A 14,181-nucleotide genomic window follows, 5' to 3' on the forward strand; every position below is an offset into this window, starting at 1 on the left:
GGGAAAAGCTGCTACTACTGTGGCTCCCGACAGGGAATGCATGTGCAGGGAAGAGAATGAGCTGAGCTGGTCTCACCCGACGCACACCTCTGCAGAGTACCCCTGTGCCAACAGCACCCTTCAGGGGCTGTTCTATGGTTAGGCAAGTCAATGAACGTAAAGCGTCTGGCACAGGGCCACTGGCACATGCTTGGGCTCAGTAAACATTAGCCATGTTAGCCAAACATTAGCTTACAGGTAGGGCCTGTAAGCATCCATAAGTAGAGCCCAGGGGTGGGCAATGAGGGGTGTCAGGGTTGTCTGGAAGCTCCAATCTTCCTTTGCCTTCCCTCCAGCTCAAGGAAACACATGGCCAAGTTCTCTGGAATTTGCTTCTTGGGTCTGCAAGAGGCCCCCCAATCTGTTTTTGATTATTGATTCTCATGTCTCCTGCGAGGGGTCACAAGAGCATCCCTTTTTTTTTTTCTTTTTATTATTATTTCTGAAGCTGGAAACAGGGAGAGACAGTCAGACAGACTCCCGCATGCGCCCGACCAGGATCCACCCGGCACGCCCACCAGGGGCGAAGCTCTGCCCACCAGGGGGTGATGCTCTGCCCCTCCGGGGCGTCGCTCTGCCTCGACCAGAGCCACTCTAGCGCCTGGGGCAGAGGCCAAGGAGCCATCCCCAGCGCCCGGGCCATCTTTGTCCAATGGAGCCTTGGCTGCGGGAGGGGAAGAGAGAGACAGAGAGGAAGGAGGGGGGAGTGGAGAAGCAAATGGGCACTTCTCCTATGTGCCCTGGCCGGGAATCGAACCCAGGACTTCTGCAAGCCAGGCCGACGCTCTACCACTGAGCCAACCGGCCAGGGCCAAGAGCATCCCTTTTCATTTAGGCTCTGATCTACCAGGGTCCTTTCCTTGCCTAGAATCCCATCCGTGCCTGGTTGTCAGGCAGGTTTCTAGCCATAAAACCATTCCCCTTGACATGTGTAACGCCTCCAGCAAAAACGAATCCCAGCTACAGAAACACAATTAGCAGGGGAGCAAATCCACCAACAATCATAAAAAAAAACAAAAAAGAACAACAACAACAAAAAACCTGGCCCATACCCGCTCTTGCCAAAGCTGTGGGGGATGAATTGCTTGAAAGAGACAGACAAAAACAGGGAATAAAAAGGGGCTCTCCGGTCTCTGTGTAAGGATGGGGGATGGGGAGGAGACAGCCCCCCTTCCCCTCCAACCAGTCTAGACCTCTTTATAAGATGTTCTGCCTGGCATCAGGGGACAGACCCACCTGACTAAACAAAAACTACCCAGAGGCTGAGAGACAAATTCTAGGTCTGGCTTTGGGGGAGGAGTTTACAATTGTCGAATGCACCAAACAGGACATCTAAGGCCTGGGCATCTGTATGTTGATTAAATAATTAAATAAGTAAACAAAAGAATAACCCACCCACCCTACCCCCAGAGAAGACATACAAGGGCCATGCAGTTTCCTTATCCAACTCTTACAGGCCTGGGTGGAGCCTGGTCTCAATTACCTTCGTATAACTTTTTTCTGGGAACAAAGGAGTGGGGGTGGGGGAAGTCAGGTACTCCAGATTCCTAACCAGAAAGTCAGAGCTAGACAATGAAACAAGAGTCAAGGCAGGTGCCATGCTTTTGGACAGATGTGAAGGTGTCCATGACCCCACCCTGCACTATTCCAAAGGCCTGAATCCTGAAGTTTCCCAAACAAGTCCCCAAAGTGAGGTGATGGGAAGGTGACTGCACAAAGGGAGGAGTTCCCTCCTGAGTCATTCCTTACAAGGAGGGGCTCAGGCAGGATCACCAAGGCCACCTCTCTGTGCCCCGCCCAGCTCTACCTGTCTCAGGGTTTAATGGTCACCCCCACACCTGTAACACATCTTCTCTTCCAGGCCACACAGCAGGCTGAGGATATATATATATATATATATATATATATATATATGACATACAGTATACTGTGTTACTCATCTTCTCTGTGCTGGGTTAACACTAACCCTTGAAATCACCCTGTTTTTCAGGAAGAAACTGCAATGAGGACTAGGGTCACTTAGCCAGGGTCACAAGGTCACATCAAGGTTAGGTTCCCCAGCCTATGCTAATCACAACCTCCAGCAGCTTCAGACCTAGAGAGGGCTCCTGCAGTCCAGGAGGGGAAAGGGAGAATGTTCCAGCCAGGAAATGTAAAGCAGGGGGAGACAGGGGTCCAGGAGAGCAGCAGGACTGACCCAGTGACACTGCAGACCCCATCTGCCCTGGGAGCAGGCTGATACCCCAGCAGAGCTACAGTTTCCTAGTCCCTGAATTCCCTCCTCCCCACCTCAATTCTCTCTCTGGCCCAGGGCCTCCTGCCCTCACACATAGCTCCTCAACTGCTATTCTCTTTACACTGGGCCCCTGGCCACATCCCCTACAGTGGGAAATGGAATTCTTCCTCTGCCTTCTCTCTGCTCCCCAAGACTAGGAGTGTGCCGGGGGTGGGGATTATGTCTGACTTGTGCAGCAGAGCTGTGCCTATCGTCCAGGGACAGATATCCACCTTCACCAAGGCCACCTGCCACCAGCTCAGCCCCTCAGTGAGGCCTCCCCACCAACAAGGAAGCTGAGATTCAGAGACTGAGGGTCACCTGGGATCACCCTACTAAGAAATGACAGGGAAAAGAACTGAGCTAACCCAGACATAGCCACAGGGGTCATTTCCCTCCCGAACACTCTTGGAGTCAATGCCAAGCCCCTTGACTGGGGCCCACTCCTCCCCTCGCAGGTAGTACTCCAACCATGCTGTGGCTGCTCTTGGCCATGCAGGGCCCACAGGTTCACTCCTGGGGTCTTCCCACCTGTCACAAATCAGGCACTATTTTAAGCACTTTTAATTCTGTTAACTCATAATTCACAACGCTTCGAGGTGGATACCATCAAGAAACCCTTTTTACTGCAGGGGAAACTGAGGTACAGAGAGAGCATGCAGATGGTGAGACAGAGGGTCAGAATTGGGCCCCAGTCGCCACCTGTTCTCCTGGCGGCTTTAATGACTCATCCTAAGCAGGTCCCCACAGCACCCCCATCTTTGGCCAAATGCCCCACTCCTTTAACCAGCACTTCTCCAGCATCCCCGAGCCTCAGCTCCTGTTATTTTCTCCCAGGCACAGACCACTAGGGGCACTAGCATGATTCCAAGTGATTGCTGTCTTACAGCCTGTCACACAACATCCCCAGACACAAAAATGTGGGACCAAGTGTTTATCATAAGTGTTACTGTAACCCCACCTCCTAAAGCAGTGACTGGCACACAGCAGATGTTCAGTAAAACTTTATTGTTTAAAGTTAGATGAATGGTAACTACCACCAAACACACAGAGAACCAGTAGTAACACCATGACCATGGTATACCAGATGCACATGGAGTTAAGCGTTTTAAAATATTTTTCTTTTCTCAGGAAGACTAGTTTTGTTGTTTGTTTTTGTTTTTTTGTGTTTTTTTTTTACAGAGACAGAGAGTGAGTCAGAGAGAGGGATAGACAGACAGGAACGGAGAGAGATGAGAAGCATCAATCATTAGTTTTTCATTGCGCATTGCAACACCTTAGTTGTTCATTGATTGCTTTCTCATATGTGCCTTGACCACGGGCCTTCAGCAGACCAAGTAACCCCTTGCTGGAGCCAGCGATCTTGGGTTCAAGCTGGTGGGCTTTTTGCCCAAACCAGATGAGCCCACGCTCAAGCTGGTGGGCTTTTTCTCAAACCAGATGAGCCCGCGCTCAAGCTGGCGACCTCGGGGTCTCAAACCTGGGTCCTCTGCATCCCAATCCGACGCTCTATCCACTGCGCTGCCGCCTGGTCAGGCGAGTTAAGCGTTTTATGTGTGTTCCCCTTCAGAGAGGTGCCAGTGTCACACCTTTTCTACAATCAAGGAGGCTCGTCAGGGGTAATAGCCACTGACTCTCATTCTTCTACCCTTATGTAAAACTGCACTCAGTTTCAGGGAACCATGGAGTCCCGTCCCCCCACCCCACCCCCCGCCAGGAGATGTCCACAGACTTCAGGTTAAGAGCCCTAGCTCTCAGCAGCCTCCATTCTCCACCAGGTCTAGCTAGCCTTCCATCCCAACCTTTCTGGGATGAGCATCTCGACAGATGTCCTGGCAAACTTAACCCACCACTTCCCTGGGTAGTAGGTAGATCCCAGACACAGAGCAGGCTCCCCGGGAAAGGAAACACACCTGTACCAAGGATTCCTAAGCCTCCCCCACTCTGTTAAATTTGACCTGGTCTGAAGCCTGGCACCTGAGAATTATCATGAGTTCATGCCATACTCCTCCTCCTCCTATTACAAAGTCCTGAACACCTACTATGTCCAGATCATATGTGTAATGCATGACTGCTTGCCTGCTTGCCAGGTGATATGCATGACCTATCCACTTTCCTCCTGTGATCTTATATACAGACCCCAACAACCCCAACAGGGGGTATGGTGCCAGGCCGTCAGCCTCTTGACTGAAACATGTAGGCCCAGTGTGTTTCAGAATACTGGCAAACTTTGGAGATATTCCAGATTGGGTTCTAGAACACCATAATAATAACAGTATCACAATAAATCAAGTCATAATGTTTTTGCTGCCTTCAATTAGCAAAAAACACAACACCTGTGAAGCACCATAAGGTAAAGTGCAATAAAATGAGGTACACCTGCACAAACTTTTCCGTTTTAAGAAGGCAAAACCATACAGATAACGTAGATTGTCCCAAGCAGAGAATGGGTTCACCTGTAACGAAGCATGTTTCACAGGGAAACATGATTAGACACATTAAACTGGATACATAGAAATAATAAAGAGCCCAGGTGTCACGAGTTCAGGTCTGGTTAGATTTTGCTGTCAAATGAATTGTCAGGTTAGGTTTTCAGAAGTTCTGGGTTTCCAAATTGCCAGAGAGGGGCTGCGGGCCTGAACAGTTTGCAGGTGGTGCTGAGGAAGAGCAAGGCAGTGGGAGGGGCCTGGGACTGGACAGTGGGAGGGGCCTGGGACTGGAAGCCAGGCCAGGCTAGGACTGGGTGTGACAGTCCTCACTTGTATAGGGATCAAACTCAGCCACCTAGAGAGAGGGCCTGGGATGCCTGACCTGTGGTGGCGCAGTGGATAAGGCGTCAACCTGGAAACACTGAGGTTGCCGGTTCAAAACCCTGGCTTGCCTGGTCAAGGCACATATGGGAGTTGATGCTTCCTGCTCCTCCTCCTTCTCTCTCTCTCTCTTTCTCTCTCTCACCCCCCTCTAAAGTGAATAAATAAATAAATAAAAATTATAAAATAAAAATAAAAAAAAAAGAGAGAGAGAGGGCCTGGGGACCATAGGAAGGCACAAGCTAGGGGGAAAAGATGTTTTCCCACACCCAATGGAGACCTGGGTTCAGACAAATGCTTCTCTATTTTAAGAAGCAAACCACTGCAAGTGAAAGAATAGATGGCTACTGGCGTGAGGCCTGTGTTGGAGTGGCAGCGGGCAGGGCGGACTCTGGCCAACAGGGGTGGCATGCCACTTCTGAAGGTGGCATTGCTAACTACTTGGTCTCAGGGCATGTAGGCCTAGGACTGCTGGGCTTTCTTTCATTTTTTTAAAAGTTTTTATTAATTTTAATTGTGTTAACATGGATTCAAGTGTCCCACTCAATATAACTCCCTCCCCCCATCCCCTTATCCCCCATTACCACCTCCCCCTAACTCCTTCTGGGACTTGCTGTCCCGTTATCTGTATCTCTGTGTTATGTATATATAATTTCACTAATCCCTTCACCTTCTCTGATCCCATCTCCTCATCCCCCTTCCCTCTGGGATTTGCTGCGCTGTTATCTGTATCTATGTGTTATGTATATATAATTTCACTAATCCCTTCAACCTTCTCTGATCCCATCTCCTCATCCCACTTCCCTCTGACAGCTGTCCCTCTAGTCCCTGTGACCCTGCCTCTGCCTCTATTCTGTTCCTCAATTCACCTCATTCATTAGATTCCACATATAAGTGAGATCGTATGTTATTTGTCTTTCTCTGCCTGGCTTATTTCACTTAGCATAATTATCTCCAGGTCCATACATGCCATTGTAAAAGGTAAGATTTCTTTCTTTTTCATGGCCGTGTAGTATTCCATTGTGTATATGTACCACAGCCTTTTAATCCACTTGTCCACTGATGGACACTTGGGCTATTTCCAGATCTTGGCTATTGTAAACAATGCTATTGCTGGGTTTTCTGATTTTTCAGAAGTACAAAGTCAAATTTTGATGTGAAGTCACCCAATTAAAAAAAAATTGTCTATTTTATTTACTTTTAGTTAATTTTAGAAAGAGAGGAAGGAGAAGGGAGAAGAAAGAGAGAAAGACAGGAACACAAATCTGTTTCTGTACATGTCCTGACTAGGGATCGAACCCACAACCTCTGCACTATGGGACAATGCTCTAACCAACGAAGCTATCCAGCCAGGGCGACATCTACTTTTATTTTAATCCCGTAGCCAAACAAACCCTGTGGACAGATCACTCACAACCCCTGCCCAAGGGTCATGACCTCTACCATGTTGTCCCCAATGCCCTGGGCAGAATTCACCTTTTGTTTCTTATCATAACTTCTGGACCTCTGATAGCTTCTGAGGTTAGGCTAAGGTGAAACTGTTCAGTTACATTTCTGTTGCATTCTCTTGTCTGGAAGCTTCCACAGGCCTCTCTCTCCCTGCTCCCATCTACACCATCCTCTGTTAGCAAAGTAATCTTCAGAAATACAATTTTAACATGTTATTCCCCTGTGAAAAATGGTGGGCAGCTCTTGACTACATACAGGAAAAGGCTATATTCCTTCTAAAACATGACTTGGGCCCAACTTCATTACCTCCCCTTTAGTTCCTCCATTCCTCAGAAGGACCCCTTTGCTCCACACCAGGCTGCTGTCCCCATACCCCATCCACTTCAGCACCTCTCCATGTCCTTCCCAACACTCTAGCTATAACCACATCCTACCCACTGTGGCCAAGGCGACCATCTCTGTGTCTGTTCTCCTTTCCCCTACAGAAAGAGAAACCATGAAATTAGGTAAGTGCATGGTCATTTGGACTAAAAACTGCATTTCCCAGCCTCCCTTGCAGCTAGTGGTGGCTATATGACTACATTCTAGCCAATGAGACAAAAGCAGAAACCCCCTCAGCCAATTTCTGGGAACCACCGTTAACAGACACCTGGGATCAGCCCCTGGCATCCTTTGTGCCTTCTTTATCCTGCTGCCTGGAAACCAGGGTGTAATGGCTGGATTCCAGTCATAGTGTTGATTGCAATGACAAGACCTCACTCCAGGAAGGACCCGAGTTCAAGGAGTTCCTCAAGTAGAGACTCCACACCAGCCTTGGTCTGCCAATCTCCAGATTTTAGCACAAAGAGCATGAGAAATAAAATGCCATCTTGTTTAAGTCACTTCTACTTTGGGTCTGTGTTATGCAGACAAAATGAATCCTGATCACCTTTTTTTCACTGAACCACTCTGTATTAAGACAGTGAGTCCAATAGCCCTGAATTCCAAAGCCAGAGCTCTACTGCTTGCCAGCCATATCACTTGGTTAAGCCTTGCCTGTTTTCCACCAATACAATGGAAATGGTATCCTTGAAATTGCAAGACTGTCTTCAAGACCACTGGTAACACATGGCAAGGGCCATACCTGTCAGGCCAATTGCCCCACACAGTCCAGAAAGTATACTCTGTCTAGCCTGGGAAATCAGGACACTTCATAATCAAAACAAACAGGCATATAGAATGAAAGGCTTTTCCGTGTCTTTTAAAGCTGGGGCATCCCTTGCTCAGGCCAAGTTCCCAGTGTTCCTTCCTCCTGCCTGCTTCATTCATTTATCCCTGAGGTCGACAAGCTTTTTCTGTCAAGAGCCTACAAATAAATATTTTAGTTTTTTTGCAAGACACAATGGTCTTGGTTTAATATTCTTCTCTGGGTTGCTTTATTTAAAAAAAAGTCAACCCTTCAAAAATGTACAACTCTCCCTGATCGTAGAAAAATAGGCCGCAGGCCCAACCTGGCCCATTTGTCCACGTGCACTATTTTGTACCATTATTCTTCCCCCAGCTGCCCCCAAGGTCAAGCATTTAAGTCCGTCAACACAGTTTTATGCAGCGTTTGGTACACAGTAAATGCTCAGTAAGGAATGGTAGCCAATAGCAATTTCCGGGCACTAGTGAAATGTGAATGCCCTTCCAGTGTTACTTTCTTGACTGTCGCCCAGCATGACACTGAATATTCTAAAGGTTAGGCACCTATGACAAACTCTTCTGTGCCCTCTCCCCCTCCCCCAGCTGTCGGTGTGTGTGTGTGTGTGTGTGTGTGTGTGTGTGTGTGTGTACCAGGAGGATGACTGAAATAAGTCACAAGGGTGTGTGTGTGTGTGTGTGTGTGTGTGTACCAGGAATATGACTGAAATAAGTCACAAGGGTTTCTGAATCTGTGGCAGTAGGTGATTCTTCACCTGTTTGCACAGAGGGTTTTTCTCCGGGGTTTCCACACCTTGGCATGCCCCCCACAAACTGAAATTTAGTCCCTGTATGAGCCAGGCCTGCTATATATCTCTTCCTAGCCAAAGGGGCAAGGAGAATCCAGCCAGCCAGCTAAAGTGCCTTGTGCTCACCAAGAAAGAAAGGTGACACAGTCATCTCCAGAAAGGCTGCCATGGGGATGAGGAAATGAGAGTCTGTTCTGCTCTCTGCCCCAGCCACCCCACAATGGGCTTCCCCAAAGATCTGCCTCCTTCCGAGGGGAAGACAACCTGCATCTAAGAACTCCAAGGATGTGCCAAAGCTTCCTCAAGCCCAGGAAGGCTACCCCTCTGGCCAGAGAAAATGGCCTGGTTTTGGGAGCTGCCATTTAGCCAGTGCCATGGACACAGGCCAGGGTAATTTCAAGTGGCGAGATGGGGAGTTACTTCAAGTGGCAAAAAGGAAGGGTGACTGGGACAGGGCCTTATGCAGCTCTCATTGTTCCCACATAGAAGGTATAGACATCAAGAAACAGGGCTATACGTCCTGCTACCCACACCCAACTCCCAGACCTGCCACTTCAGGAAGAGGATGCAGCCCAGGGGCTCCTCTCCCATCTGCAAAAAGTATGAGACAGCTGGGCAGCCCTACAGCACAAGAGGATCCCTTCTAGTAAAGCTACTCTTTCACTACTCTACCGCAATAATATCACAGTCAATAATATCTATAGAAATATTTACTATTTACTGCCAGACACCCTGCTCCACAGCCCCATGGTCCACTTCACCTACATTCCTGGGCTTCACATGGCAATATTCCCCATATGGATGAGAAAACCTCAGCTGTATGCAGCTGAGTGTTGGTACAGGTAAGGAAACAGGCTCATGGAGGTGAAATGGCTAGTGTAAGAGCACACCAGTCAGACTCCATGTTCAGAACCCTCGCCAGCCTCCAAGGATGCCTCTGGCCCAACTCCCACAAGTAAGGCACTGGGAAATTCATACAGGTGTCCTGGCCAACCCCCCTGTCTCCACTCAAACCAATTCAAATCCTGGGAGTGACCCAGAAGCAGAAGTGGCTCATAGGATCCCACTTCATGAGAAATAGGTGAGCAAAACTGGGCTCCTGATGCTTTCTCATCTGGCCAAAGCATTCAGGTCCCAGAAGGATCCAGATAGGAATGTGCTGAGTTCAGGGAAAGAAATTTATCCCAAAAGAAGACCTAAAGCTCCCAGCAGCCTGGTTCACCCCCAAGTCCCAACCACTACCACCCACCCAGCTGCCACATGCTTGTGGATCCCCTCAGTGGCTAGACCATCTCTGATGTTTTAGCCAGCACCCCACACCCAGCAGTACTGCTCTCAGATCCAGGAGCAGCATGCAACCCACACCCCAACCCTGGGACTGCGCTCCCCAATGCCCTTCATAGCAATCCATCCCTGAGCACCCACACTCTCCAAGCCTGCTTAGGAACCAGTGCTGCCTCACTCTGAGCAGCAATCTAGCCAACTTTGAGGCCATTACCAGCCAGCTACAGGAGCAAGTGCTACCTCCAAAGAAATGTTCATTCATTTAGGAAATGTGCTGTGCCACACAGTCCTATCATCACCCCCATTCTACCAATGAGGAAACTGAGGCACAAAGACACACAGCTACTGGCAGGGCACCAGTTTAGCTCACATGGTAGATTAAATACACACACACACACATACACACACACACACACACACACACACACCCAAACCCTAACCCCCAGAACCTATAAAGATGACCTTATTTGGAAAAAAAGTCTTTGCAGATGTAATTAAGGATCTTGAAATAATATCATCCTGGATTTAGGGTGGGCTGTAAATTTATGGCCCACCCTAAATCCAATGATGAGTGTCCTTATAGATAGATAAAGACACAGAGACGGGGGGGGGGGGGGGGGGGGGGGGAGAGGCTGTGTGAAGGCTGAGGCAAGGAAGGGAACCTCTGCAGGGAATGTGGCCCTGCCAACACTTTGGTTTCCGACTTTAGGCCAGGAACTGTATGAGAATACATTCCTGTTGTTTTAAGTCACCAAGTTTGTTATGGCAGCCCTGGGAAGCTAATACAAGCAGGTTCAGCTGACCTTAGAACCCTTGCTCTCAACTGCACACCAATGTTACATGAATGTAAAGGGGGGGGGGGACTCTTTTAGATTCATGAGACTGTATCATCCCAGACTAAGAATCTCAGTTTTAAAAACATGGACTGAGCCTGACCAGGCGGTGGCGCAATGGATAGAGCGTTGGACTGGGATGCAGAGGACCCAGGTTCGAGACCCCGAGGTCGCCAGCTTGAGTGCGGGCTCATCTCCTTTGAGGAAAAGCCCACCAGCTTGAACCCAAGGTCGCTGGCTCCACCAAGGGGTTACTTGGTCTGCTGAAGGCCCGCGGTCAAGGCACATATGAGAAAGCAATCAATGAACAACTAAGGTGTTGCAATGCGCAATGAAAAACTAATGATTGATGCTTCTCATCTCTCTCTGTTCCTGTCTGTCTGTCCCGGTCTATCCCTCTCTCTGACTTACTCTCTGTCTCTGTAAATAAATAAATAAATAAATAAATAAAACATGTACTGACTGACATGTGGTGGCACAGTGGGTAATGCTGAGAATGCTGAGGTCACTGGTTTGAAACCCTAGGCTTGCCGAGTCAAGGAACATATGAGAACTACCTACTGAGTTGATGCTTCCCTCTCTTCCCCACTTTCTCTCTCTCTCTTTCCTCTCTTAAAAAAAAAAAAAAATCAATCAATAAAATCTAAATAAGAAAAACACGAACTCTCTCCTCTTTACAAATGATACTTCAATTATGAATTACCTTGAAAAGAGGTGTTATTTTCGTAGCTAATAGCAATTTAAGATATCAACTAAAACACAAAAAGCTCTGCTGGACAAAGATGCTAACAAGGAAACTGAGTATATGGGAACTCTGTACTATCTTCCTAATAATCCTATAAACCTCAAACTGTTTCAAAATCAAAAGAAGATTTTTACAAAAGAAAAACCAACACTCTGGAACTCCTTTGTGGGTCAGCTTTGGGACCCTAGTTTGAGAAACTACCCTACTTAACTCTGTTCATTAATGAATGGCCTTGTTTATAATCTGGGGCAGTGGTCGGCAAACTCATTAGTCAATAAAGCCAAATATCAACAGTACAAAGACTGAACTTTCTTTTGAGAGCCAAAATTTTTAAACTTAAACTATATAGGTAGATACATTGTTATTAACTTAATTAGGATACTCCTAAGCTTGCCTTTGCCCCCGCACATGGTATTTTGTGGAAGAGCCACACTCAAGGGGCCAAAGATCCTACTGAGCTTAAGATGAATCTTTCCTGACCAGGCCGTGGCGCAGTGGATAGAGCATCGGACTGGGATGCAGAGGACCCAGGTTCGAGACCCCGAGGTCGCCAGCTTGAGCATGGGCTCAACTGGTTTGAGCAAAAGCCCACCAGCTTGAACCCAAGATCGCTGGTTCAAGCAAGGGGTTACTTGGTCTGCTGAAGGCCCGCAGTCAAGGCACATTTGAGAAGGCATCAATGAACAACTAAGGTGTTGCAACACGCAATGAAAAACTAATGATTGATGCTTCTCATTTCTCCCCGTTCCTGTCTGTCTGTCCCTGTCCTATTCCTCTCTCTGACTCACTCTCTGTCTCTGTTAAAAAAAAAAAAAGATGAATCTTAAGTGTCTGTCTTGAGCGCTGATGCCTGGCTGGGACACCCTTCTCCCTTCTCATTTGGTCCAAGACCTAGATCTGCCCCAGCAAAGAGAGGTGGGACACTTGGGAAATAGGCACAGTTCCTTTTGTTTGGGTTTTCTTAGTCAAGGCATAGGGAGAACCCTGTGTAACCAACTGCTCTTCACACCCTGTACCCAAAGTCGCAAGAAATTAACACAGACCAAAGCCAGCAAGAGACTCCTGAGTGGTTCCCCAGATCATTCTCAGTGCAAGAAACCTTGAGAGACCAAGCTGAATGAAACAGAATAGCAAAATTTGAAGGAGAAACCAAAAATGGGAGAAAACAGATTAAGAAAGAATAACAAGAAAAAGGGTGAACTACAAAGATTAGAGGTCCTTGGCAAACACATTTGTGATTTTTTTCCCCACTGAAATGTCAGTTTTGAAACTAGCGTCTGAAAACGCACCTGGTTCTCACATCCCCTAAAAGGAAGATCAGAGGACCATGGCCCAGGAGGAAGCTGTTACCCCCTCCGAGCCCAGCATCAAGAAGAGGCCCTACACATCCACTTTATCACCAGGAGCACAACAAGGGGCTTGCACCACCCTCACGTGGGCCTCCCTCTGCTCTGATCTACAAGTTTTCCACTCAGGGGTCCCAACAACAAGCCCTCCAGATAGGTGAAACTGGTCCTCCAAGCCGCCCCAGACTGGGCACCACTTTCTAACAGTCCTTAGCAGTCCAGAGGGTCCCCTGAGATGGTCAGAGGCTGCCCACACACCTCCACCCGCGCCAGGGCGGCCACACCCGACCGCGAGACTCCCCACCTCTCCCACACCCCAGGTCCCCTTCCCTCCCAATCAGCCCCCACACCTCCGGCGTACTTCGAATTCATCTTCCATTCTTGTCCCATTTCCTGCCCGCCCCCTCCCAATCTCAGGGCCCTCACTCCCCCATTTCCCGCTTCCCTCCTTACACAGGGAACCTCACCTCTGACCGCCACGCACGCCCTCTTTTCTGCCTCTGCCCCTTGATACCGTTCCTCCACACCCCTCACTCAGGACCCCCCACAGCCGACTCTCTCGGCTCGGCCCCAAGCACCCAACACCAGCCCCCATGACTGGGGGCCCCAAACCCTCGGGACGCCAAGCCCCTCACCCACCACCACCGCGTCTCTCCCGCCCCGGGCCCCCCGCCCGGCCCGCCTCGTGCGCAGTCCCAGCGCGCTGCCGGGCAGCCGGCGCGGACCCGGGACCCCGCACTTACGGCTGTAGAGCGCGATGCCTGCCGCGTCCGGTCCGGCGCGCACCTCGAGGCGCAGCGCCTGCTGCTCCGCGTGCCGCTGGATCTCGCCGTTGGCGTCGCCGATGGTGAGGAGGCGGGCGCCAGAGAACACCGACACGGCCGCGCAGGGCCCCGCGACGCCCGGGACCGTCGGCCCAACAACGCCCGCGCCGGGCCCCGCCGCCGCCGCCGCCGCTGCCATCTTAGATCCGGCTCCAGGCCCCACCACCGCTGCCGACGCGCCCGGGCCCAGGCCGCCGCTGCTACCGCCGCCCCGCCGCCCCGCCGCCGCCGCCGCCGCCGCCGCCGCGCAGGCCGAGGCCGAGCCAGGCAGCGCCGCCTGCGGGCCACGAGCCGCCTCGCTTCCACAGCCCACGGCCCGGCCCTGTAGCGCAGCGCCCCCTGCCGGCGGCCCTGGGTGCGGGGAGGGAGCACGGCGAGGACGGACACACAGAAAGGATAGGCTCCGCCCTGGCCCCGCCCTTAGCCCAGTCCCGCCTCTCCCAACCCAACCCAACCCCGCCTCGCGCGAATGGTCGCGGCTTTGTGAGGTGAGTCGGTAGCCCAGGAACCGCGGGGAGAAGCGTGCGTCAGGAGGCGGTGTTCTGCTCAGAGGACACGCCCCTAAGCCTGAGTCCCGCCCCCGCCCCCCCCACCCCCCCGGCGCGG

The 14,181-nt window shown here is 50.2% G+C and overlaps 1 protein-coding gene across 5 annotated transcripts in view; it reads right to left on the bottom strand.

Annotated features, from left to right (window-relative positions):
- The window catches only part of CARM1 (coactivator associated arginine methyltransferase 1), a 45,947-nt gene that overhangs the window by 31,608 nt on the left and 158 nt on the right, over positions 1-14,181 (bottom strand). For 2 of the 5 annotated variants that reach the window (XM_066346079.1, XM_066346059.1), the window contains exon 1: positions 13,495-14,053. In XM_066346079.1, the coding sequence (XP_066202176.1) occupies positions 13,495-13,714 (220 nt within the window). In that variant the 5' untranslated portion in view covers positions 13,715-14,053. Of the gene's footprint in view, positions 1-13,494; positions 14,054-14,181 lie in introns of those variants that run through there. The other 3 variants (XM_066346095.1, XM_066346087.1, XM_066346070.1) reach the window with 2 other exon arrangements.

This window comes from Saccopteryx leptura, chromosome 1 (assembly GCF_036850995.1).
Source record: "Saccopteryx leptura isolate mSacLep1 chromosome 1, mSacLep1_pri_phased_curated, whole genome shotgun sequence".
NCBI classification, from domain to species: domain Eukaryota; kingdom Metazoa; phylum Chordata; class Mammalia; order Chiroptera; family Emballonuridae; genus Saccopteryx; species Saccopteryx leptura.